The 27533-nt window shown below is 42.1% G+C and overlaps 1 protein-coding gene across 1 annotated transcript in view; it reads right to left on the bottom strand.

Moving 5' to 3' along the window:
* The window catches only part of ror1 (receptor tyrosine kinase-like orphan receptor 1), a 140784-nt gene that overhangs the window by 15408 nt on the left and 97843 nt on the right, over window positions 1–27533 (bottom strand). The window contains exons 3-4 of the mRNA XM_065955663.1: window positions 20187–20474; window positions 19884–19917 (exon numbers count right to left, since the gene is read on the bottom strand). Coding sequence (XP_065811735.1) covers window positions 19884–19917; window positions 20187–20474 — 322 coding nt within the window. The remainder of the gene's footprint in view (window positions 1–19883; window positions 19918–20186; window positions 20475–27533) is intronic.

Below are 27533 nucleotides of genomic sequence, written 5' to 3'. Positions count from 1 at the left end.
AGCCAAGAGCTTTTAAAGATAAATCAAATTCAAGTCACAGATCCGAAACAAGCCTACGCACACACAGACACAGACACACACACACACACACACATCCCTTTACGCAGCACAGATGAAAACCGCATTAGGAATTAATGTTTGGCTGTTTGACTTTATTCCTGTTTATGGCAGAGAGATGTCATCATGAGCCATAATCTGAAACACATGCAGAGAGAGAGAGAGAGAGAGAGAGAGAGAGCGAGAGAGAGATGATCACAGCTTTTACTTCCTTTGTTGAATTTGTCGTCCCTTTTCCTTCACAGCGTTTTTCTATATTAAGTCTTCTTTCCTGAGTCCTGACCTCTTAGCTCTCTCGTTCAGTATAAACACTCGTCGTACGTGCACACGTACAAACCACATGCTGACTACAGCCGGCCCATCTCTCAGCGTGAGATCACTGAGCCATGTGCTTTAAATCGTGCCATATGGGGACTTTAAGACCAGGAAGAACCACAACATATATGAGGGAGTGCATGGTGAAACACGCACATGCACACACACACACACACACACACACACACACACACACACACAGAAAACCAACGCACTGAAAAAAACAAACACATTATAACTACAGGCTGTTAAACTGTTTTCATGCCTCAGATATGCCGAAGCTAGATGTTATGATGCCTACACAAAACCAAACTGCAACTTGTTTTAGGGTTACATATGAAACACTTCATAATAATATATTCAAATCTACACATTGCTTATTTGCGACTGCTAGTTTGAAAGCTTTATTGTGAAGGTCCAGTTCAAAACTGATGCTAGAGCGGCACAGAGACCATCACATTTTGAAGATTACAGCCACAAACCGAGCTCTTTCATAAGTGGAGAGTATGAACAGGATGGTAGAAACACATGAAAAATACACACACACACACACACACACACACACACACAAAACACACAGCTTTTTATGTGTGTGTGTGAGTTTTGGTGTGAGAACGAGGTCATTAGGTTTCGTTTCTCTGAGGAGTGTTAAGTGACTGAAAGGCCAAGGTCAGCTCTCTCTCTCTTTCTACCTCTCTCTGTGCAGGTCTAAATGGGCTTTCCAGACGTGGACACACACACATACACACACTAACAAACACACACACACACACACACACAGAACTATAGAGTAGTGGTCTGCATACCCCTGATTCCATGGAGATATGGTAACGCTACATTTACAGCTTAATACAGTTTTAAGCTGATCGTATCTTTGGAATATGTGATTTTCTACTAAAATGTGGACACAGCTAATACTGAGTTCATGTTGCGGTGTGCCTGCAGAGAGCTTAACACCCCTTCATCAAGCCACAAACTGCTACATGAGATATTTTCCTTTGGCAAAGAGGATCATCTGTGAAGGTGAAAATGATGCCTGTAATAAAGCTGTAATGAAAGATTCAGAAGCCAGAGCGAGAAGATGAGGGATTGTTGATTAAGTGGGCTGAAAGTCTTCTGGGTGCATTTAGATACGAGTATGAAAAGGAACACAAACTCACAGAGTTTTGAGGTAGCTACATTGAGATGGTAAGATTTGCAAACTACAGAAAACTTGACAGGAAAAAAGTTGAAAAACAGAAAAGGATCCTGAGGAAGAAATCGGAGCAGGTTGATTTAGAAGCATTATTCTATTATTCAGGGTTTAACAATGAATGATTTCAGTCAAACACATGCACACATATCAATCATAGGACAAAACTATGCTGCATTTTGATGATTTAATCAAAGACCAAATGGTTCAAAATGAAGAGTTGGCCTATAACCGAGCAGAGCCAAATGATCTGGATCACTAGAGAGTCTTAATTCCCATCATTACTCCAGGGGCGTGTCGGGCCAGTTTGGATTGGGGGGGGGCCTAACTGGGGCACCGACGTCTCTGCAGGGGTGACACTAACCTCATCTATCGAAACTATTTACACTGACCCATCATGAAGAGGTTATATTCCTAAGGTTACACCACAGAGATACAACATGTGTTCTGAGATTTATGACTGAAGGCAAACAACCAATCACACGATTGGCCGGTCAGCTTTCAAGGGTGACGGTTTCCCCTCTGGACACACCAATGGCCCAACTCAAGTTATTTGGAAAAAAACGGTCCGCCTTTTTTACGGGTCATGCATTAAAAAACATCCCACAATTCATGTAAAGTGAAAATATCGCTGTATTTTTTAAATAGCACAAAAACGTGTAGCGCAGCCTCATTTCTGTAGCAGGTGTCATGCGCAAAGGCAACTCAATGTGCTTTACACAGAGACGACACGGTCGAACAAACACAAGGCTGAAGTATGAAAATACAGATATTATCACATGACATGTAGTTTATCTTATTATACCTATTTTGTTTCCTGCCCCAACAAAAATAATAATACGTTTACAAAACATGTGAAAATATGTACAAAGCCCAATGAAACTCATAGAAGAGTAACTGAAAGACAACTACAGAGGCTCAAGTAGGAAACGTTCTGGTGCAATACATTTTTATAGTTGGACTAAAAACACCTCCTCCGGAAAAATAAAGTTAAACAACAAGTTGAAGGACTTGTTTTCACAGCTTCCCCAAACTGTGTACACACACACACACACACACACACACACACATGCAAACACATATAATACCAATTGAAGGCTGGACTGTATCGAGGCAGCTGAGAGGTTTGTTTGGTTGTGCATCACAAAGGATTTTGGACACACACACTTCTTCACACACACACACACACACACATACACACACACACACACACACACCACACAAAGTAACACAGACAAGTAAATGAGAAGGGAGAGCAGGAACCCCCGCAGTCAAATTATAACTCTGCCCGGTCTGAGCGTCGTTAACGGGACTAGTTCAGCCCAGATCGTCTCCTCATTGTTTCTGTATTATTGTTTTGGCATACTGAGACTAAAGTATGAACGGACTAATGAAGTGTCTGCATCCTGTCCAGAGCAGCAGAAATGACACAACTGTTGTGTTGTTGTGTGTTGTTGTTGTTGTTGTTGTTGTGTGTCCGTTTTGTTTCTCTGTGTGTGTGAGTCCCAGGCCACGAGAGTCAAGTGTGGTTGCTATTTGTGTGAACAGTTGAGAGCGTTCAGGCCTTTTATTTTACACACCAACGCCACGGGCTCGCCTTGTAATGTTTTATTACGGCTAATTAGAAGGAGAAGTCTTTCCCTCTGAGTCCAGATCTATAATCCAGATGTACGCACAGGACTTCAAGGAAGTACGAGGACAGCAGTTCACTGACCGATCAAATGACATCCAACCTCTTTATTTATGAAGGGGTGAGCCATGCTGCTCTCTACAGACCAATCCTGATTCACATCTTTGTGCAGAAATACTTTCACAGCTGGGTGGTGCGAGCAGAGTGACACTGGCTCTCTCAGCTGTTTACTGTGCAGCTGTGCAATACACTCTGATGGTTCATTCTGCATATTTCTAAACACTGTGCAGAGTTACAGGAAAGTGATGTGAGCGAGCGCAGGTGTGGAAAAAGTTCAATCTTAATACTTAAATGTTACATTTTTCACTCCAGTCTTCCTAATATAGTCTTTTTAAATTAACTCAGGAGAGTGAAGACAACATTTATAAAGAGGAGGAGAAAAAAAAGCCTGGCAACAATAAATTAATATTAACAAAATCCAGGCAGGATTTCGTACTGTGATGGAATAAATCATACACGTCGAAAGAGTCTTCTGAATGAATGACTCTGTGACTAAATCTCATGGCATGCGTTCAGTTATTTTGGTGAAATGTGTTTGATTGGCTGTAAATCCATAAATCCAGGAAGTTAATGAGCTGACCTGAAAGAAATGCATCCGATAGATACTCGACTTTTATAAATATGCTCTGGAGCTCGATGAGTCCAATTTGCCTTTTCAGAGATTAATCATGAACATGTTTGTGTGTGTGTGTGTGTGTGTGTGTGTGTGTGTGTGTGTGTGTGTGTGTGTGTGTGTGTGTGTGTGTGTGTGTGTGTGTGTGTGTGTGTGTGTGTGTGTGTGTGTGTGTGTGTGTGTGTGTGTGTGTGTGGGAGGGGTGGGGGGTTGTATTAAAGGGAAAGTGTCCAGCTACTAATCTAAGACACGTTGTGGTTCTGGAGAGGAGCGGATGGACAGAAGAGAGAGTACACACAATGAACAATCAAGGAGGTCGCTGTCCTCAAGAGACCGCTCCTCTTCTCAAAGTATTTCTGACACAGACGATAAAAGAGCAGATGAGAGAACTCAACTCTGTTCAGCATTAATCTTCTTGTTTACAGTTAGGAAAAGGTACCACAGATATCAAACTCAGCAAATCACAAACACAGGATATTAGTGGGGAAACGTTGGCAACAATAACTTTAAAAGAAGTAATTCATGTTGGCAGGCATGATAGAACAGTATCAGCTCATAGAAAATATTAACTATGGGGCACAGATGGCCTAGTGGTTAGGTCACGCCCCAGCTGCAGAGGGTCAAGTCCTCAAAGTGGGCAGCCCGGGTCAACTTCCCGCATGTCATTCCCCACTCTCTCTCTCTTTCTCCTGATTCCCTACTCTATCCACTGTCCTATCAAAGAAATAATAATACATATAAATAAAATCTGATGCATATTAGTTGAATTGTAGTTCGCGTTATGGCTGCTGGGTTTGATGAGGGAGCCAAAATGGAGGCAGGTGCTGTAGTTTCACAATGTATGCCTTGTTCTGCACAATAGAACTAATGCAATCGTTTCCTGCCTACCCATATTGAAAAATATCCAAAACGCCACATAGATAGGCGACTCCTGTCCAAGGGAGATCCGAACCAGGAACCTCAGCGCTGTGAGGCAACAGCTAACCACTGCACCACCGTTCAGCACGGCAGTTATTACTGAAGTAAATTTGCAGCATTTAGGGGGTTAAAGGTAGGTAAGTTAGAACAGGACATACATTATAATGCAATGTAATGGTATAGATGTTCTTTTCCCCCCCTAGATCATTCTGCAAACACCATCAAGAGGGTCTGCAAGGTGAGCTGCCGCTAAGCTTATTTCATGGAGCTCTTCAAATTCTTTATGTTAGGATTCCTTTAATGTACTGAGCCAGTCTCTACAGCAAGGATATGAGTCGTATGTCTGTAAGGTTTACAGAACAGGCTGCAGTCAGAGGTGTGTCCAATGTTTTTTGACTAGGGTTCAACCCCCCCCCCCCCCCCCCCCCCCCGGAAACACCACTGCCAACAGTACCTGCTATGGACCCATTCTAAAGTCTACATGTCGGTATCATAACATCCAAAGAGTTTTTTTTACCAGGGCTAGAGGCTGGGTGGTTATCGCTCCTAAATAAAGAGTTCTTGTATTTATTTCAAAGAAGTTATTCTTTCTTCTGCCAGGAAATTAATATGCATCACTTCGAATGACTTTGAGGAATTTTCCCAGAGAAGACACAACAGGCAAATGTTATTTTAGGCCTTACTGAAACTACAGATTGTGGAAATACTCTTGATTAGAAATAGAGTTAACATGTATTTATTTTTTAGCTTTTTCACCGAGTTAAACTTGCGTGCTGATCTTATCGAAATAGTCCAACAGAAAAACTCTCAGAGCTGGAGGTAAATGTGCACGTCTGAACTCAACTAAAGTATTTATAAGGCTCTGCCCACACAGGCTACAAGTGTCACTGTGGATGATGCTTAAGACCTTTAATTAAAGGGTTAACACATACATGATGATTCGACATGCATGAAAAGAGCCTACATCAATCCCATCACTCCTCACAGCGCTCCCGACCGGTGACATCACTTCCCTTAAGGGCTGCAGGGTGTCAGGGTGTCCAGATGAGGAGGGGAGAGGGGGGTTTGGGGGAGTAAGGGTGTCAATCAGGCTGTCAATTAGCAGGACAGGAGACTAATGGTTGTCCTAAAACCAAACATAAACCCGGTGGTGTTTGGACAGAGACATACAAACAAATGGAGAGCAGAGGTTAGACAGTAGAATCCATTAGTAGAGCGGGAAAGGGGGCAGCTTTGTTTGACTAATCAGTGACCTATGGGCTGCAGAGATCCCTGAAAACAAATGACAAAGACGGACTTCAAGAAATGGGAAAATAAGAAGATAAAAAGAGTATGAGAGAAAGGGACAGAAAAAGTGAAGCATAGGAAGAAAGACGATGTGAAATACGGGGAGCTGTCTAATGACAGCTTGGAGCTTTGGGTACGACGTCTGACCGTTTTTAAATAAAAACAGAGTTATCATGAAACCTTTATCTATTTTTGGTCGCCCTTCTAAGTATTTATTTGTCTCGTCCCTTTTTTTTAGGATAATTATTAATTTTACAATGTCAAAGTACAAAGTATCAGTCGACCTGCGACTCTATTCACTAAACAAAACACAAAAGAGAAAATAATAAAAACTGTCATTCATCTAGAATCCATTTTACCGCCTGGCTATTCTGGAAGTTTTGTTTTATATCAGAAGTTCAAATCGTTCCAAACATATAACATGAAGGTTTCATCTTAAATGGCGAAGAACGCAAGTAGAGATAAAAAAAAAATAAAAAAATTATAAAGACGAGCTATTTGATGTAAGACAATAATGAAAATGTTTCTTCTAGTCAGGGGTTCCCAAACTCTCAAAGTGACCATGATGTAGACCTGCAAGAACCCACATATATCATGTAGTCTCTGGGGGAACCCCTCCCCCCTCTAACAAAACGTCTTCAATTCATTTACATCAAAAATTAGACCTACAATGTTTCATTATTTTTATCAACATTTAATAATTTAGTTTTTCATTCTTTCAAAAAATGCTAATAAATAAATTATAGTAACAGTAAATGTTTTTTTTTTCCTCATTTAATTCATTCATGACATTCAATATGTCTTTTAGTGCGTCACAGTTTTCACATGAGAAGGAGTATAGAGAAAGAATACATAGATTCTGATATTCAGTGATTATTAACATTAAAAAAACTTATTAAAATGTCATTGTCACAAATAAAGTTATAAGTTGATCTGTATGGTTTATATTCATACCCCCCCTTCTTACCTCCAAGTTTCCACAACCCCCTTAGCGGCTCCTGGACGACCCCTCAGGGGGGGACTGTCTCCCCCACTTGAAAAAAACACACTGTACTAAGTCATATAAAGTCTGACCTTATAAATGTATTGTTCTATGTCTAATAAGTTCAGATTGTGAATAATATTTATTTGGACTTTACGTGACATTTATATTTTTTAAATCTTATATTCATCATCCGTAGAGGTTGTCCGTTATTTTAGCCATGAGAACTTTTAGCTGGTTGATTAATATACTCATGATAAAGTAAAAGTCAAGGTGATGCAGGTAACTCATAAACGACTTGCATTGTTCAGTCAGTCAAGAACGTCCAAATCACTACAGGTTCAGGTGTATGATCTATTTATAGGAGCGTTCAGAGCATTATAAACTTGATGCCTGTTTTTCATTTTCTCTGCAGTAAAAATTCCTGTCTTTCGTTTTCCCTCCTTGAATCGACTCCAGGCTGCCCTGAAACATCCACGTGGAAACAATAATAACAGGAAAAAAGCAAAGAGAGTGCAAAAGACATCACGGGGGGAAAGGAGAGATAGCCGAGAGCTAAACTACTTCTGTGATTTAGACAGCAGGTAACCCCTCAACCCCTCTCCACACACACATACATACATACATACGCCCACGCACACACACACACACTTTCCTGCATGATTTACGACAGCTCATTGCCTAGATCACAGATCCCGATCTGAACACACAAAGGCAGACACTTAAAGAAGACAGGAGGACACATGTTTTGGCTGACTGGCGACTGACGACGCTCGAGGAACAGGAACGCACACGTCTGAACAGGAGCGCGGGCTCCTGAGGAAAGTGGAGTAATCCTCGATGAGAGCGATAAGGACTCAATAAAAGGGCCTGTGTTGTGGCGGGGGGGGGGGAGGTAAACACCGTCGCACTGTGCGGCTCTTAAATAATCCCTCTGTACACACGCTGCTGTCAGAGGTGTCGGTGGGAAACAGAAACAAACAGAAGAAGGCTTACGTGTGGTTTAAAGGAAATCCAACATAATACCTCCACATAGTCAAACAGAGCTGTTAAACATGCCATGATGAAAGAACGACTTGTATGGTAACACTTTCTGTTAGTCCTTCAGCAATCATCAGAACAAAGTATCAGACTTTGTTACAAGTCAATAATAAAATCAAATCCCAAGTGAACTCTCTGCAGCCGTGAATACATCCATTATATCAAATCGCAGCTGCACGACTTGACGATGACTCGTCGATGACTTGCACACTGGTTGGTCTTATTCTTCTTCCTTGGTGCTATGTATCACCAGAGTGATTGCATTTTCTGCCCTCACATGTAACCCACATCAGAGCGCAACATTCAGAACGTTCAGAGCTGAAGAGGTGATAGATAATTAAAGGCAAACCAAGGTAAAATAATAGAGGATAACAGAAAAGTGAATCTAAGCTGAAACCTCCACCTCCCCTTAGCTGATCCATCTCCTGGTTGTTCTTAAACTGGATGACTGGCTACAAGAGCCCGAGGGTCTTAAAGGGACCCACTCAGGTTCCACCCACATCTGTACCCTTCTGCATATGAAATTGATCGTATCTTAAAAAAAAATGCATATCCATTAGTTGAAAATATGAGTGACAGCAGGCAACTACAAGCAGCCTTGTGCACCACAGTTGACTCTCAGGCCTTCCGTCGGGCCGTTTTGGCTTCATTAAATTGACATTATTAGATTCCTGAAAGGGGGAAATGACAAGCTACATAGCTGATGATCCTTTTGACACTAGCACCATTGTAAGTAGAGTACATGGTTGTCTGCATATAGACATAACAAATTGAATTTGTTAGGGTGAAGTTTGTTCCTGTGTGGATCAGGAGAGGCTTGTGATGAGAAGGAACCTCATTTGGCCATATCTCTAGTGTCTAAACTTGACATTCAAATGTTTTCCTTAGCAGCTCAGTCTGAAGCTCTGACTCTTTTTTTTGTGCTTTATTCCAACCCATAATGTCCTCCGGTCATTTGATTCGATTTGTTAGGCGCCAGGACCAATAAATACAAAACCGATTGATAAGTTTCGAATCAACTGAAAAGGCTACACTCTCGACTTCAAAACAGCAATGATCCAACTAATCTCTACAAATTGGTAAATATCATCTGGCTGAGGCTGCAAGATATGCATCCAAACTGCAAACAAAAGCTCTACTTGTGCAGAGACAGACTCCAGGTCGCTGTGTTTCTCTTACACACTCTAATACAAACACTGAGGTCGAAGAGAGAACACTTTCTGTCTACTTTTCAGTATTTAGGTGTGCTTTTTTTTTCATGTAGAAGTGCATGTGTGTGTGTGTGTGTGTGTGTGTGTGTGTGTGTGTGTGTGTGTGTGTGTGTGTGTGTGTGTGTGTGTGTGTGTGTGTGTTCATAGGAGGTTAAGGGCAAAGTTCAGAGACACCCCCCCCCCCCACCAAAACTCTTTTTAGGCATTTTAACCCCCTCAGGGAGAACCATGACTCCCAAACACACACATACACACCCACACACTTTCTTAAAACACACACTTTGCCAGACCTGACCTTGACCAGACCTGCCAACCAGGATCAACTACAGACAGACACAGGGGATTCTGGGAAACAGGAAACAGGAAGTGGGCCCTGTCTAAGCTGAGTGTGAAAGCCGCGTTCATAAAGAGTGTCGTATGAAACTCGCTGTGTGTGGTTATGAGCGTAGAGACAGACTTGTGCCTTTACGGACGCCTAATAATGTAAATGACTCTAATGGTTAAAGTTGGCTGCACATCATGCCACCCCCCCCCTCCACATGTGTGTTCATGAGTGTGTGTGGGTCTGAATGTGTGTGTGAAGCCCCCCTGACCAGGGCAGCATTCAGCACAGAGGCATCCAGGCTTTGTGGGAGGGGGCTGCTCTGGGGTCTTCGGTTTCAAACCGTGTCAGCGCCCTGGGACCAGGCCGTGTCAAAGGTTCTGTCCCAGGTGAGCCATATTAGGGCGCTGATCCCCAATCAATCAGCACCACGCTAAAAAGAATCCACAACAAGACGGCAATTAAAGGCCCGCCGAGGGCTTAGCTCAACACGTGTGAGAGATAGGGTTTGTAAAGAGTGACTGTGTGTGCACTTTTTTGACTCGGAGTTTTATGTAGTGTGCAAATTTTGTGTGACTGCGTGTGGGGAAAAACATTCAGAGACAGGAGGGGGGGGGGGGGGGGGAAAGTCACAGTCTTGCTCCAGACATGCTTAGAAGAGGTGAGAAAAGTCTCGGTGGGCTTCCTTTGTTTTCCCTTGTGCAGCAGTGTGTCTAAACACAATTAAACATTTTTTCATGATACTTTATCTATTTCCTGCCCCCTAACATCGATAAATCAGAAGGATTTCCCTAAAATTTCTGGAATCACAACGACCTATGACCTCCGCGCCTGTAGGTGTCGCTGTTCAGCTCGTAGACCGGCTCCGAGACCAAAGCTGCAGAAGAGAAAGCAGCGGTGGTCGATTAACCAAAAGAGAAGGGGAAGAAAGCAAAGCTCTGTGTGTCTGAACTAGTTGCGGTCGGGGGTTTGGTGCCTTGTTCAAGGGCACCTCAGCAGTGCTCAGGAAGTGATCTGGCACATCTGCAGCTACCAGACCAATTTCCAGACCAAGTCCCTACAGACTGAGTTGCTGCCGCTTGTCATGAGCCCTCTGCTTAAAAGATGATAGCCTCTATTTAAATACACATTTAAAAAAAAACAAACGTATATATTTAAATATACATTTTACAGAAAACCTTTTATCCATTTTTAATGTTTGGCAGATTACAAAAGGTGTTTCCGGACCGAAAAGTTCTTGGTACTTTGTGAAGAGGTACTATCCCCTAGGTCAGGTAGTTCTCTGGGAACTTTTTTTCTGTGTGCATTTGCACAGCCATGGTACCTACATGGTACTTTTAAGCAGGAGCTAAAAAGGTTTCTCTTAATGGGCTTCTAGTAACTGAAATAGTTCAAAGTTCCTGCAGTGCAGAATTAATAAAAAAGGAGCAGGGTTCCAACAGTTCCTAGAACTATGAAGTTCCTGCAGTGGGAAAACGCCTTTAGCTATTTGAGAACACAAGCAGAGCTCTGAACAGCGTCTCAAAAGAGTTCCAAATCCATATTTTGTTAACCCACTCTCCCTAATTGAAAGACGTTTAGCAGAACACCCCTGTGTTAGTCAGACGTGGAGAGCTGAAGTGTATCAGAAAGTGTCAGAGGGGTCTGTGCGTCCAGAAACTAAGAGGTCCTGTCATCCCCTCAGTCTGAAAAGGGTGCGATGCTTGCGGTGTGGAGCAAATCCTCATCAATCCTGGCCAGCGTCTGAGAACCACAGCCGTGTTGACACTGGCACTGAGGTGAGGAGAAGTGAAACCGAAATCCAGAGTTTCTGAATGCAGCACACACGGGGTCCACAGTCTGAGTTAAGAGCCTATTGTGAGGGAAAAAAACCCCAGCACGCTCTGTTTTCTGAGGGCGGGCTGAGAGGTAGACTTGGTTTTAAATGGCAGATCTGAGTGTAAACCAGCCGATCTCTCTGGCTAAAGCGTGCCTCGTTATCAAACATGGCACCAAATGTTCATCTAAATGTATGAAAAGAGAAATTCAATTGTTGCTCAAATGAGGATGAAGAAGCTGTTCGCATCTTTGTTAGAGGTTCGGCGACACACCTGCATTTTTCACTTCATGCAGGCTGCCCCTGAAATATTCCTGAGGTAGGCCTAATTGTTCACACATGCACCTCATAGCAGGACACTTTTATCCTGCTTCTCAAATTAGAATTAGAATATTAGAATGTTAAATGTTGAATGTCAGGTAGACGATTAGTCAGCTCGTTGCTTTGCTTGTCGGTCGAGATCGTGAGAGTGGTGCAAGATATAGCTTAAAGCAAAATATTTGGAACTGATCTGTTAATTCATTATTCCAAATAACTGCAGCTAGAGTAAATGTTTTGACACGTTGTTACTGAATTGATGTGGATTCTGAATGCTTTGCTGATGTTTGCGAGATAAGAACCACTCGGCGGCGGCGTCCTCTTATCCTCCTCTGAGACCCAGAGGGCACACATTGTGTAATTAACTGATGTATAATAACTTAAATACTGATCACACAGACATTGTCAAGTATGAATCTATCTCAGCGGCTGATGAAGAAGAAGAGAAAAGACGTTTCAGGGTGTCCATAAATCTATTACGATTACTGTACAGTCGTATTTCAGAGCCAAACACTTTTTGGAGCAAGCCCGAGCAAGCTTCAACATCAACTTAGTCTGACAACTTCAAGTCATTACACATTCTGGAAGTTACTTCCGTAAATCAATTTGTCAGTCAGCTCGTGCAGCGCTACGAGAGGGACATAAACGTTTCAGTCAGGACCATTCAGAGTCAAAAGGACTCCTCTAGTTCTTTAACGCTTTCAAGCTTTGGCTGTGTGATTGGATTGCTGGAGGGATGACTGCAGTTCGGTCCTCGTCGTGTCAACTCCGAGATCAATAAAATCCGATGTGTTGACGGCTGGCAAATTATACAGTTATCCTCTGTGTTGGTGTTTCCTTGCAGTGCACACAGAGGGACATGTAGGATATGTTTATACACAATTAGGTTGCAGGAAAAGTTACACCGTATTTGTGTTTGTAATGTTTAGTTAAAGCCTCTTCAATAACCAACACAAGTTCCCTGTGTTCAAGTCCCAAAAGAAGAATCCAACTCACCCTGTCCCCATTACGCAGGTAATGTGAGTGTTTTTTTATTTGTTTTTATTGAATTAGGACAGTGCACATTATTTGTCAGCAAATAGCAGCCATTTAAATACGGCGCAATTAGCATGAAAGCTAAATTTAATCCGTAGTCCTAACAAGGTATGAAGCCAAGGGGCTCATTCAGGATAGTAGGATGGTTGCAGTGATTCTTAGCAAAGGTCCATATATGAAATAAGATTTAAGTTTTCAAGAGCTTTTTTTTATGTTTAGAGGAAAAAAATGAAGAGCAGAAAAGTATCTCTCAACACGTTTTTAAAAAAGTATTGAAGAAAATGACAGAAAGTTTGCAGATAAGCTCGGGGCAGAAAGGTCAAATTATAGACACAAAAAAAAAGAAGCCAGAAAAAAAACAGCACTGAGAGAAATCTGGTCTTTGTTAAACTTGTCCTCTTTCTTCTGCAGCACAGAGTGGCTTTAAAAGAGAGCAGAGAAGCAGGGTGGAGGGAAGAGGGCGGGGGGGGGGGAGGGGGGGGAGGCGAGCTATTTTTGTAATTGCTTTTTTTTTTGCCAGTGTTGAGAGAAAAGTGGTGGGGAAAGTCTTGAGAAATTTAAACAGCCTTGACAGGCAGGGTGTAGTGTTATTAATCTTTTCAAACAGGGAGAAAACCATGCTATTATAAACACAGACGGCCTCTGAGATCAGCGGCAGTGTTGCAGAAAGCCTGTTTATTGCTAGTGTCAGATTAAAAAAAATAACTTCTATATCCAGGAAGTCAACACTTTCATAAATAGAGAAACAGATGTGTTTTAGAATTCAAACTAAAGAAATCCAGAATTTAAACCTACACACACACACACACAAAATTAATTAGGAGGAGAATGAACAAGCACAACACCTTTGATGACAGTGCACATTAAGCAGACATGCAGCAGCATTAACATTCATCTATAGTTATATCTCCAGCTACCAGATGAATGTACAGTAAGGCCAGCAGCACGTGCAAAAAACTGCACTTCCTTCAGTGTCCACTTGAGTCCCACACACACTCACTCATGTTAAAATGTCCATTTTGACAGCAGACATAAAAATGTTTTCAGCCCGGTTCAAAAAATGAATTTGTTATCGCCCGTAACACCAAAACAAAGATCTGAAAGTTATATGGGATTAGCATAGTCACTTTCAGCTGTACTTTGACATCTGATAAGAGGTCAACTGAGCCATTATTTTAATGACAATTTTGATTGTAGCTGTTTGAAAATGAGAATCTTTTGACACCATGTCGATGATGTGTCCTGTGAAAACCTTCAAAGTGCTTGAAACGCTATATAATCGAATCATGACACATTTCAGGAAAAAAATGTATCTTATGACCTAATTATTAATTACCAATGACTTTAGCATTCCACCTTGTTTTAAAAAAATGTTCTTCTTGAAGTGGCTGAAGCAAAGACAAAATAGGTGACAAATCCCGGGGGCGGCTGTGGCTCATTTGGTAGAGTCGGTCGTCTCTCAACTGGAAGGCCGGGGTTCGATCCCCGACTGCTGCAGTAACATTCTGATGTGTCCTTGTGTAAGACACTTAACCCCAAGGCAGCGCGAGCATGTGTATGAATGGGAATAGTTACTTCTGATGGTTACTTTACACAGCAGCCTCTACCATCAGGGTGTTCATTTTTACCATTTACGGTTCTAGAATCTTTTTTTGCGTATAAAAAAAACGTATAAGAAAGATGAAGCAGAGAGTGCGTGATTGCGCCACAGACCGTTTTTCCTCCTCCTCTGAGAGTGTCAGCAGTTTGCCATGCAAGCCCCAGTTCAGAGTTATTAAGTGCCTCTGATCTGAGCTCAGAGCTAAACCTCGCGTCGCCTCCACACAGCTAATCACACCTGAACGCCGCTGACCCCGCAGACCCCGGGAATCAAAGAACAACATGCGACCCTGAGTGTTAATGGTGCCGTCCTCCCACTCCTATCCAGCTTACACTGTTTTTCTTTCACTCCCTCTGCTCTCCCGCTGTAGCTCTTTTTTTTTTTTTTTAACTGCATATGAAGAAGTGTGGCAGCGCACAGAGGGAGACAGAGAAAGTTGGGGGTCTAATTCTGGCAGGCGAGACTTTTTCCCCTCAACCCATGTTTGTTCTGGCGCTATTAAAACATCTCAAGAGGAGAGGAGGAAAGGAAGGGAGGGCGCATATGAAGGGAAAATGAAGAGGAGGAGCATTGGCACAGTGTAGAGGAAACCCACTCTGATTTTTTTTCTATTTTATGGATGATAAAAGGAGGAAAATAACGCTTCAATTTGGACTACTGTAAGACTCAACATTTTTGGAAGTACTATCTCGCTTTCCTGCAAAACGTTAGATGATACAGTCAATGCCATTGTTTCAAAGAAATGGAGATGCACTTTTGTTTTCTTTTGTTTAAAGGCTGCATTATGTTTTCTGTTTATCAGTAAGTTATTCTCCACTCTTTTGTTGGCATTGTGATTCTGCTGAACTACATGTAGCAGTGATATAAAGAAAGATATTCTCATTATAGTGTCGTATATCAGACTCTGTTGCTCCTTCCGTCGTCTTTTTTTTCACGTCAGTTCTTTGGGCCTCCCCTCCCGTCTGACAGGGATAATCTCCGGTGCATATGTGAACAGTCATGCCAGGAGAATATCTGGAGCAGTCCTATATTTTCAGTGCGTATGTGACGTCTTTTGACTTGACTCTTTGACTTTGGCCTTGGCTAGGTGTCTCTTTTAAAAGATTTTTCATCTCAATGGGACTTCAGAATAAAATAAAGGTTAAAAAATTGAAGTTCTCTAAAAGTTTTAAAAACAGCTCCAGACAGAATACTTACAAGGAACACGTTATGCCTCACACCTCCTGTCTCCTCTTCCTGTGTTTCTGATGTGCTGTAGTTTAAATCCTGGTGTGTCAGGTAACAACACTGAACACAACCTGCCTGAAATGTGGAAATCTTCTGTCCGTTTTTAGTTTTTCTGCTGCTACTCTCTAAAGCCCACCTCTGAGGGTATGTCACACACACACACACACACACACACACACACACACACACACTGTATATCCCACACACCACAGAGTGTATACTTTAGCCAAACGTAGAGGAAATCAGAGCACAGACCGAGACAAAGACAACCCTGAGGACATGAGGCTCATGTTGTGTTCAGGTTCAACAAGGTGGGTGGCGAGAAATTTTCCTCCAGAAGTCAGTAATGCTCTCAGCTAAATAGAGAGAGGGCGGTTTAAAAAGAAGGTTTAAAAAGAAGAAGTAATGGAGCATGCAAATTAATAAAGTTCTCCTGAGCTGACAAGCCTCTGGACCAGATGTCTTTGAGTCTAGCAACTGATGTTTTGACATTTGAACAGCTGCAGCGTGAGGTAAGCGGCTGCAGGTCATCGCGTGTCATCATTAGGTGACCCTGTCTTCTTGACGGCCTGCCACCTGACTTTACAGCTAATAAGCAGTACGTGGCACTAATGATGAGTAGCAGCGATGATCAGCCCACCACTACCACAGCTCCAGTGCTCTCAAAGGAGGCCCCTGTCTATTTAAATGAGGTCTGTAATGACTGTAATGTGACTCAAGATTGCATGCCGCTGCTGGTTGACTACAACACTTTCCTCCTCAAGTTGGCAGAAGAAAAACACAACCAGGACTTAATTCAGAGGCATGTGCAAGTACACCGTAATGTACAGCATGTTCAAGCTGTACCAATGGATAAAAATACCAAATGAGTCAAATGGAAACAGGCCAAAGAGGTCAGGGGGGCTCCTAATCCAGGGCCTCTTAATAAGATGTCAAATCGTGTGACACAGAAACCACAAAGGCACAAAAAAACCCCATCAAGAGACAAAAACGACTGCACAAAGACACAAAGAAAACTACATTTAACACAAAAAAACTACAAAAATTGCAAAGGACTACAAAGACAACTAAAAACTAATCATAAAAGTGACTAAAGAATTATCAAGAGACACTAAACAATACCATCAGCACGAGACTGCTTCAAAGAGACACCTAACAACTGCACAAAGGAGTCACAAAACACCAAATAACTTCAGTCAAACACAATGCATTTGTAAAGGGGATACCAAAGAAATACACAGACAAATGAAAATAAAATAACTGTAAAGAAACACAAAAGAAACCAAAAGACAAAAAAACAACTACAGACAAAAAAAAAAGAGACACAAACAAATATGGACCAAAAGAACTTTAAAAAGATAAAAAAAAACAACAGAAAGACCAAAAGGCACAAAGAAAACATCTTAAGAGACAACAAAACTACGCATAAAACTACCACCAAGCCAAGTGAAACAACAACAAAAGATGTAAAACACCAACAGACAGACCAAACAACAAAAAAGAAGAAATAAGTAAACATTTAAAGGTCACATATTTTACTCCTTTTCAACCAGTTTCAATAAGTCTCAGAGCTCTCCAAAAACATGTCTGTGAAGTTTCTTGTTCTAAATCCACTCTGGTCCTGTATTTGATCATGTCTATAAACCCCTCTATTTCAGCCCTGATCAGAACAGGCTGTTTCTGTGTCTGTAGCTTTAAATGTAAATGAGCTGTGTCTGACCACGCCCCCTCTCTGGAAAGGCTAGGGTGGCTCGAGCTTTCTGGCTCCATGCCTGATTGTTTAGGTTAGGAAGGGCAGAACAGACACCTAGCTGTGGTTATGTCACCCACCTGGGGGAGGGGTTACTGCCCTTTGTGATGTCAAGAAGGGAAAATCTCCAAACAGCCTCCTTGAGCACACATTTTCTGAAAAATTGAGCTGGCAAAAGACGGGAAGGAAGAACTTTTCGGTTTGTAGACAGACTAGGGACACATAATAATGTTATAAAAACGTGGTAAAGTGTATTTTGCATAACATGTGACCTTAATGACAAAAAAACAAGAGACGACTCGACAATAAAAACGACCACAGGACATACAAAACAACCGACAGATACAAATCAACTTTAAAAAAGACAGAAAACATCTTCTAAAAGCCAAAAAAAACTCCAAAGAGAAACTAAACAACTAGAAGTCTACGGGTTTGAATCTTTGAGATTTAAATAGTTCCTCTGATGTGAGAAATTGGATGAGGATCCTGCCGGTCGGCTGTCATCCAGATAATCTCCTAAATCAACACATAGTTTAGCGAAAATCACATCATCCTATTTTTAATCAAAGTTTATTTTTCCGCGTTAGTTTTACTTCCAGTATTTTGACATTGCTGTGTTTGGAAGCCCGTATTTGATTCGATTTTGTGAGCCAACTGTCTCATCTATAAAACCAACTGCAGTTTGGTCGTGCAGGAAAATCATAAACATGTAAACAAAGGAATGTCAGAAACAGATGTTTAGAAAAGTGTACGCGTACAAGCTCATAGATGTGTGTACGACTGTGCATGCAGCCGTCTCAGTGTGTGGGTGGATTTAGTAAGTGTCTGATATCCGCTCGGTGCCAGCAGTTTTGATCCTCAGAGTACGCAGCATGGAACATGGCAGTGAGCCTCGCCATAATGTCATTTGGGAAAAATCATCCAACTTAACTCCTTTGATCCGACGAGAATCAAACAAACTGAGAAACTTCTTAAAAGAGTTTTATCCAATAACACTGCAAAGACATTAAAACAAAGACAAGGATGTACGCCAGACCCTGAATAAATTCTGATTTGGGGAATAGCGCTGCCTGTGCCAAGAACATAATAATAATGTTTTGGTGGAGTGATTCTTTGATACGTTTTCAGACATTTTAAATCGTTGCTCTAAACCTTGACTTCATGTGCAGGTCCATGTTCAGAGATCAGGCCTGCAGTTGTACATTCAGACAGCTGGCAGATAATTGGGCGACTACAAGAGGTTTTATATGTAACAGAAACCACAGAGACAGAAGTGGGTCACTTTTCTAAACTGCACATTGGAGGTGAAAACATAATAGGGAGACCTCAGATTGTCCACTCTAGGCTTACTTACTTACTAGTAGACACATATCATACAGTCTTAGTTATAGAAAATTCAGTGAAGTCCTTCAATTTTATGTCAACAATGACACAAAATTTGAGTGGGCTTAAGCAACACGTTAAAACATTGACTACTAACATATTAGCACAGTGGCCATTTCCATCGGCTGTCATGCTAAAGGGTGGGAAGCTAAAACGCCGATGTCACGCTGTGTCATTGTTGATGTGTTTAGAAAATCAGCTGAACGCAGAGAAACTGAAAATGAATATCATTTCAACCCTTCCCCATTTCATGTGCATAGAAAATGATATGGATAGCAACATCTCAGAGAGGTAGCCCATATTCAAGACAACGTAATTTATAATGAATAAGCAACTGTAAGACAAAAGCTAACATTAGCATTCAACTATTCTGGGCTAAAACTGTCTGATAGTGGAACAACATATTGCAGGAAAGGTATGAATACCGGTAGCTAACCATAATTTTAGCTAACTAATTAAAATTTTAGCTAGTTTGACATAACATTAGCTAAACATATAGATTTTAATCTAGCTAGCTGTGTCGTTAGCTAGATTAAAGTCTCCTCTCAATGAAATGAATGAACAACATTTTCCAGTTTTAATCCAGCGATCCTTAAGTAAATGTTCATTTAGTTGCCATTTTCTGCCAAATATATTTCAACAAAGCATTATCTGAGTATCTTTACATCATAATAACTGTGTTTTCACTCCCTGCTAAATGGATCAAATGTCCGATGACTCATCCTGCACTCAGAGGCATGCACTAATTTTTTGACCAATTAAAAAGCTTTGTTGAAGCTAACAATCCAATCAAAATGAATGTTTTAACTACCATTTATTTTCTCTATTGTGAAATTTGCCTTTATCATGGACCCATGCACAAATGAGCATCAGTAGTCAGCAAATTCAAAATAACCTATCTACCTTCCTTTGTTTGTGTGGCCCCTTCAATTGGCCCCTTGCAAAATCTCGACCTGTGCGGTGAACACATCACAACAAAAACTCCCCAACGTGTGAGCATGCAAGAGCTCTGTAGGACTCTCAAACCTAATCTAAAGCAACAATAATGTATGCAATGTGACGCTGCAGTGTTGCATACTTATACTTAAAATAAAAAAATAAAAGAAATAGAGGACGAGAAACTCACGTTGGTCGCCCTGGCAGAGGTGTAGGGAGTGGATCTGGAAAAGAAGACAAGGGGATTTTCTTTTTACAACAGGATAAACAATATTGCTCCCAGATTTTCCTCTGCAGAAGCTGCCAGATACACAAGCAAGAATCAGCTGAGATGAGTGTTGCTAAAAGGAGCCAGATCTCTTACAGGAAAGGATGAATAGTAAGAAATGTAATCGTGATAGTGAATACATAAAACACTTTTCAGAAAGCCCTTTTTATTGCAACATCTGCATGCCAGTAGGTTTTTTATACACTTTACCGTAACTCTTCTTACCAAATTTAACAAACAGAACCCCTGTCGTCGACACGGTTCCCTGGCTGTTGGTGGCCACGCACTGGAAGTATCCCGTGTCGGTGGTGTCTAGGTTGCGGATGCGGAGGCGTGATCCGTAAGGCGTGGATCGGTACGAGACCCGTCGAGGCTCCTGCACCACCGGAGCGTCGTTTTTCAGCCAGCGCACGGTGGGAAGCGGGTTGCCGGACACGCGGCACAAAAGCTCAGCTGTGTGGCCCAGGGAGGTGGTGATGTTGTTCATGAGAGCTTCCAGACGGATGAAGGACCCTGGAAGGCAGAAGGGAGTCTTAGGTGAATTACAGTAAAAGGGAAAGATGACATGAAAAGGGAGAAAGGTAAATCAGGAGAAAAAAGACCTCCAAGTGAGAGGAAATGTCTGAATGATTGAGAGAGAAAAGACAAAATGAGGTGGAGAGCTTTTTATTACACAAGGCCAAAACATAAATCAAAGATTACTGTGCTCCATCAGAGGCAGATTTAAAGAGAAAAACATGCTTCTGTATGGAAAACAAAATAGTGGTCAAACAACTCAATGTTTTCAGGCTCACATATTCAAAGTCTGGTTCAACAAGTTATTTTGCGGCTGCCACTGTGGCGACACCTAATTTGACTTTTCATCATGGCTGCAGGAGCCAGAGGGTTTCCCCCCGCTGGCTTGTGTATCTGCTTGTTAGGCAATATCACCTTTTGTTGTGGGCGAAAGCGATAGAAAAGAAAAAGAAAAACATTGTTAAGAAGTGAATCTGAGCAAATCCGATCCCGCTGTGTGACAACAGTGGGGTTTAAGAGGGAGGTGGAAAAGACAAAGAGAAACATTTCTGCGTGTTTATCTCCAGGATCGCGTTTTGCCTCAAGGTGGTCAAGAAGAAAACAATCCGGAGGGCCACCTAAGAGCTTAATGTGCTGGAAAAACATCGGTGTTAAAGGCAGGAAGAAAAAAAAAAAAACCCTCTGGAAAGTTCCCTCAACCCCCAAAAACCGATCTTAGGTATGCAGAAATGCTCTCGGTTTCACGAAGTGGCCAAAACAAACAAAGAAAGGAAAAAAAACACATACAGGAGGAATCTCAGGCAGACTGAGATGTGAGTGAATAGAGAGGCTGGGGTGTAAAAATAGAGGCAAACACTCACATATGCAAGGACACCCAGACGTTACAATATCTACTATGACATGCAAGAACATTAGTGAGGGCTTCCCCACATCAGACAACACCATGTTTATGTGTCATCTCTCCAAACACTGGTATGAACAGTGTGTTGTTAGACAGAAAATAGTGTCTGATCCAACCTGAGTTTCAGCTTCTCTGGGTCCCTCAGACCAGGCTGAACCGCTACAAACATGTCCATTCATATTGTGAACAAGAGGTCATGTAGGATGTGCCAAGGGGCCGTGCAGTATGTCAATATGTCACTGATGCAGGAGGATGTTTCTTTTTTTAATAATCTACCAGTCAGGGTCCAGGAGACACACTCTTACACACTTTTTAAGAATAGACTTAAAACGTTCCTTTTTTGATAAATCTTATAGTTATGGCTGGCGCAGGTGAAGACAAGCTCCTAGTTATGCTGCTATAGGCTTAGACTAGAGGAGGAACTGGCACCTTGAGCTCCTATCTCTCCCCCCTCTCTCTCTCTCTCTCTCTCTCTCTCTCTCTCTCATCATATTACTGCATGTCACTATCTGTAAATCTTAGTTACTAACCACATTTTTCCCCAGGAGCTCCTGAGCTCTCAGGTCTCGTAGGTTCCTCGGGTGTGTTGGTGGGGACAGCACATTTACTCCTGTAAATTCTAATGTAATGTATGAGATCATTAAATTATATGGTTGTCCGGCCTGAATTGAGCCTGTCAGGCGGGTTAGTCTACTCAGGGCCGCAGACAGTAGGAGTTAAGTCAGCCCAGGAAAACAGATCGGCGTAAACAAAAGGTCCAAAAAAAAAAAAAGAGCAAAAAAGTGGATTTGTTTTGCGTCCAAAATGTGATTATACAGCTTTAATCTGACTGTTCTGAAAAGTCGTAATGCATGATAATAGATTCATAAATGATGATAGATGATGATGATTATAGCATCTTAACAAAGTGAACCGTTTTTGCAGTTTATGTCAGGCCTGGTTAAAAGTGCATCGACCCCTCTGCCAAACTTCCTCTAAATTCCTGGAGGTATTCTTCAATGACTGAGGCTGTTTATTTTGTTGCACGCTGGAAAAACAGTTAAACAGTTACAGCTCCAACATTACATCTCTACTTCTCCGGTGCAGGATGTGTGTCATAGTGTTCGATTTGATTTTTAAAAGCATCTCTAATTGTCTGATTTATGAGCAGGTCAGACTGAGGATCGTAAAATGACGTGTGGGCACATTTATCTTGGCATGCCTCGTGTGTACGCAAGCTTCCACTGCACAATACACACAAACATTATACTCCCTACAACCCGGGCTTAACACAGCCATGTTACTAACAAGTGTGTGACATTATAAGACTACCCCCCCCCCCCACCATCATCATCGTCATACTGTACATACACTTTGCTATTAAAGTCAGTCTCCACTCCTCCACTGTGTACTCACTCCTCCACTCCTTACACATGTATGTGCTACAAACTCAGACATAAACATATCTTACCCAGGTATGTGTGTGTGGGCAGGGGAGTGTAAAATAGTGTAGTCAGAAAGCTTGTCATCGAGTAGGAGGCAGACTCAAGAGGCTTTGAGGAAGGTCTCATGAGTCTACTTTTATTCACGGTTGTACCAGGAAATATCCAAAACAAGAAAAGGGAAAAAAATAAATAAATAACATAAAAACTAAAGAGAGATCAAATAGTGTGAGCCCCCGTAACAATTCCTGACTTCCCCCTGACTTAAAGTAGACACCTATTGTATAGGGCAGTGGTTCTCAACTGGTGGGTCGGGACCTAAATGTGGGTCACAGAAGCCATGTCAGTGGGTCGTTTTAAACATGTTTGTTTGTTCTGTATTTTTACTGTGTCACGTTTTGTACCTTATGCAGTCGATGCTGCAGCATTTTTCATTAAATAAATCTGATTGGTTGAAAAATATCAGACATTTGGGTCGCGAGTTTTCGTGTAGGAGTTTGCGGTGGGTCCAGTTGAGAACTACTGGTATAAGGGCTGAATTAGAGCGCAGTTGGTAGAGCTGATCATCTCTCAACCAGAAGGTCGGGGGTTAAACCACCAGCTCCTGCAGGTACATGTCCGATGCATCCTTGGGCAAGACGCTTAACCTTAAAGTGACTAGGCGTATGAATGTGTACACATGGGATAAGTTACTTTCTGATGGTCACTTCACATAGCAGCCTCTGCCTGTGTGAATAGGTGTGACTGAGTAGGTGTGACTGAGTAGGTGTGACCTGCGGTGTAAGAGCTTTTTTTTTTTTTTTTGGGGTAGTCAGAAGACTGGAACAGTGCTATAAAAAAGTGGCCTGATGTCTGAAACAGAAGAGTCTTGTCTTTCATCTCAGGACTCTCATGTTTGTCTTGTGACATTTAAAGTCATTACCAAAATCAGACTGGACAGATTGAAGAGGAACATAAAGCACCACCGACAAGTAAACAAGTTATGAAAAGAATCGAGTGACATAAATTTAAGACCCAGAAACTGCAACAGTCAATATTTTCTTTCATTCAGCCTCTGCCACACACACACACACACACACATACACACACGCACACGCACAGGATGCAATAAATCCGTCCCTCAGGGCCTGCTTCTAGCTTTATAATCATATCAGAGTTAGACCTGGCTGCTGTCACTTGTGCACAAATCATTACAGCACTGGTTACCTGAATAATCAAGTTAAAGACTCAGAGGACACAGAGATCTGAGTTGAATATTCTTTAAGTGGTTATTGCTGCATAGATAGATAGCAAAAAGTTTAAAGGGACAGTTTTTTATTTTCAAAGTGGAGATGCATGCAGTACTTGTCAATAGTAAGTATATTAGCACAGCCACCACCATATGACTGTGTCGTCCCCACAACCAACGGCGTCCCCATTCATGCCCGGCCTGCTCCAACCTCCAAGGCAAGGAAGTGTGGACAACAGGAGAGCATATTATCCCATAAGCTCTTTTGTAAAGCGTCTCGAGATAACACTTGTTATGAATTGGCGCTATACAAATAATGATTGATTGATTGATTGATTAGCCACAGGAGATGTCGGTCAGCGTTGCCCCTTCAAGGAGAGACTGGTTGGAGTACCGACAGAGAAGCTACACAGCTATGCATACATGGGTTGTTTGCGCCATGGAATTTAGTAAAATGAAGAAAAACTGAGCCAAAACACGCTGCAGTAAATGTACGCTATATTGCTTATTACTTTTCAGCGAGCAAGCCGCTTTGTTGGGATCAGCTGTTTGGGTCTGCAGCCTTCAAAAGAGACAGAAATATAACCAAAACTGAGCGGTTTCGCAGCGAATATTACACGCTGTTTACCTTTTGATCCAAGAAGATAGTCTGAAGGACACAGGGGAAAAGCCTCTGCAGACGTAGACTCAACAGGTCCAAAAGAGAGATGGAGGAAACATCTAGCTCAAACGTTACCTGGTAGTACAGGTGTGTGCAACTGTCCATGAACAAAGAGGGCTACTAGTGGGACTTGGGAAAAACAAAACTTCAACTTGATGTATTACAACAGATGGTACTTTTTTTTTTTAACACAGTCGTGAAGGGTCTGCTGGGAATCAGTGCTTATAGACTGTTATGAGTGATGTGTGGAAGTTACACATCACCGCCTTAATGAGCCCGACTGCGTCATGTAAAAAACTGAAGCTGCTTTTTATATTGCTCGAGAACCCACCCCTCTGACTGAAGTGTTGTTTGTCAGAAGTCACTTTATCACTATTTCATTACTCGAGTTGACGGGAAACGAGACGTTTGTGGAGCTCGTCGCTGCACACTTCATTAGCTGCCGCAATAACTGACAATGAAGCAGAAGAAGGAAAGACGAGAAGTCAGCGGGGAGAAGAAGAAAGGAGGAGATGATGAGAAGAGAAGGATAAGGAGAAAGATGTCCTGCCAACGTGTGTGTGTGTCACAAAAGACGCTCTGTTTGGGATCGTCTCGTGGTCAGTGTCGTGGTATTTGGCACCCAGAGGAGAGTGAAACTCAAAACCATCGCCGCCGACCGTTCCTTTTAATGTGGCGGGCGACTAAACGGTGCCCTGTCATCAGCCTGCATTTTCTCACAGTGGTTTTTTTTGTACAATCAAACATCTCCAGGCAGACACACTAACGTCAACGCGCACACTCCCACACGACCGCAACACACACAAACTGAACGTGATTCCGTAACACAGCACCTTTCCATTTTTCTTCTACATGTGACTTTAAGTCTACGTTGAAAAAAGAGGCGCAGGAAGGAGAGCTCTGCTATAGCTGTGCAGGATGCTCCCAGTGAGAAACAGGCTCAGAAACCCCTGAGCGGCTTGCACAGCTAACTAAACAAACTCTGAGGACACACTGAGAAGCTGCAGACTGTAGCACTGCCAGCTACCCCCGAAGGTGAATTTCATTAAAAGCTGGGTCACTCTCTGGCAGAGAAACAGAGCGAGGGGAGAGGGAAGAAGAGGAAGCTAAAAACATGAAGCGGAACAAAGAAAGTCCAAAGAGCGTCCAGGTGAAAGAAGTTCAGTAAACTATCATCACCGCCCTGATTCCAGCCGAATAATGAGTCTCTTTCAGCGCGATAACTTCCTGCTACTGATGCACACTGATAGAGCCACGCTACCTGAATGCTGTCTGCCCGGTCAATCAAAACCATCCCTCCGCCTGCAGACAAAACAAGTGCTGCAATCACCCTCCATCCATCAGATAAGAAACAGATGTTAAGTCACGGGAGCTGAGCTCAAACTGACACACACAAATGCAGCACTTGTAGGTCTTTATGTGTCAGGTTGTTGAGGAATAGTTCATCTGTTTCCATCATCGTAGTCCCTAATCGGTCACCAGAATCCTGACTAAACTGCTCAAGCATGTGCAGAAACGAGGACGACTGTCCTCCATCTCACATGTGCGTTAAACAAAGTCGTTTTTTTTTTTTGCTTTTGGACGGATGTTGTGGGAGCTTGGACTTTGCAAGAGATGAGCTAAAAAAAAAAAAAAAAAAACGACATTAAAAAGAGAGAGAGCAAAAATAAAGGTCAAGTTCAATAAAGTCTCATGCTCAGAGTGTATTCCAAAAGCTGGGGATCTTCGTGGGGGGATTAGGGAGATGCCGGCTTTCCGAGGTCGAGGGGAACGGAGGAAAAGGAAACTGAGGAATTTAGGAAAGTGGGGGGGGGGGGGGCGAGATATGACTGATAACTCTGGGAAAACGGTGTTAATAAAATATACAGACATGACAAAGATCCGAGTCTGTTGTTCCTGCAGCTCTGGAAGGAGAAGAGTTCATCCTCCAGCAGGACATGCTGGTACAGAAGAATAGATCCTCTTCAACACAGAAGAAAACTTTTTAATTGGCAAGAATCTTTACTGATCAAGGAGAAGTCCGACCGATTCTACGAGGAAGAAACAAGAAACCTTTTGGGTATTTTCATCTCCATAGTATTCAGATCATGTATATGTAGCACGTCAAATTAAAGGAGCTGATAAGAGGTGGACGTCACGACATCACCCATTGGTTTATGAACCCCTCTTTGAAGCTACATGTTGACGCTTTGGCTGTCACAAACTTAAAAGTTAACATTATTGTATTTATTTTTCTTTTGGGGGGAGGTTGCTTTTATTGGTTAGGACAGCTGAAGGCCTGAGAGACAGGAAATGGAGAGGAGAGAGTTTGGGACGACATGCAGCAAAGGGACATGTTCGGATTCGAATCCATTGTCTGCTGCAACAAGGACTATAGCCTCTGTACATGGGGTACGCAAAGTAACCGCTAGGCTATCGGCGCCCCAAGGCTGTCGCAATCTTGTTATTTTGTTTTTTTGGGAACCACAACCAGCATCTCAGATCTATGGAATTAGGTGAAAAGGAATACATTCAAATGATTAGGCTTATTATAGAGTTTGCAATAGGAAAATGGGCCAATGATCTGCAAGCCAATGAGTAAAAAAAACAGAAGTATGCAGACAAAAACACAACCCGTGCTGTTTGCCACAATTTCTAACCCATAGCTTTGGATTGGTGAAAGATGAGTGAAAATGAGTCTGTTTTTGCTGATAAGCTCATTGTATTTAAAGAGGAGTCACAGATTAATGACAAAACTATTTCTTACATTCTCAATTGAAATCATCTGCACAGCAAACATCAGAAATGTCTATTGATACTTCCTATATCACCCCTGAATGGAATGGTGCGTCCAGCCCGAAGAGGA

Source organism: Labrus bergylta, chromosome 6 (assembly GCF_963930695.1).
Source record: "Labrus bergylta chromosome 6, fLabBer1.1, whole genome shotgun sequence".
In the NCBI taxonomy this organism is placed as follows: domain Eukaryota; kingdom Metazoa; phylum Chordata; class Actinopteri; order Labriformes; family Labridae; genus Labrus; species Labrus bergylta.
Note: the sequence above shows the minus strand (reverse complement) of the source record. Positions and strands in the feature narration are given on the sequence as shown.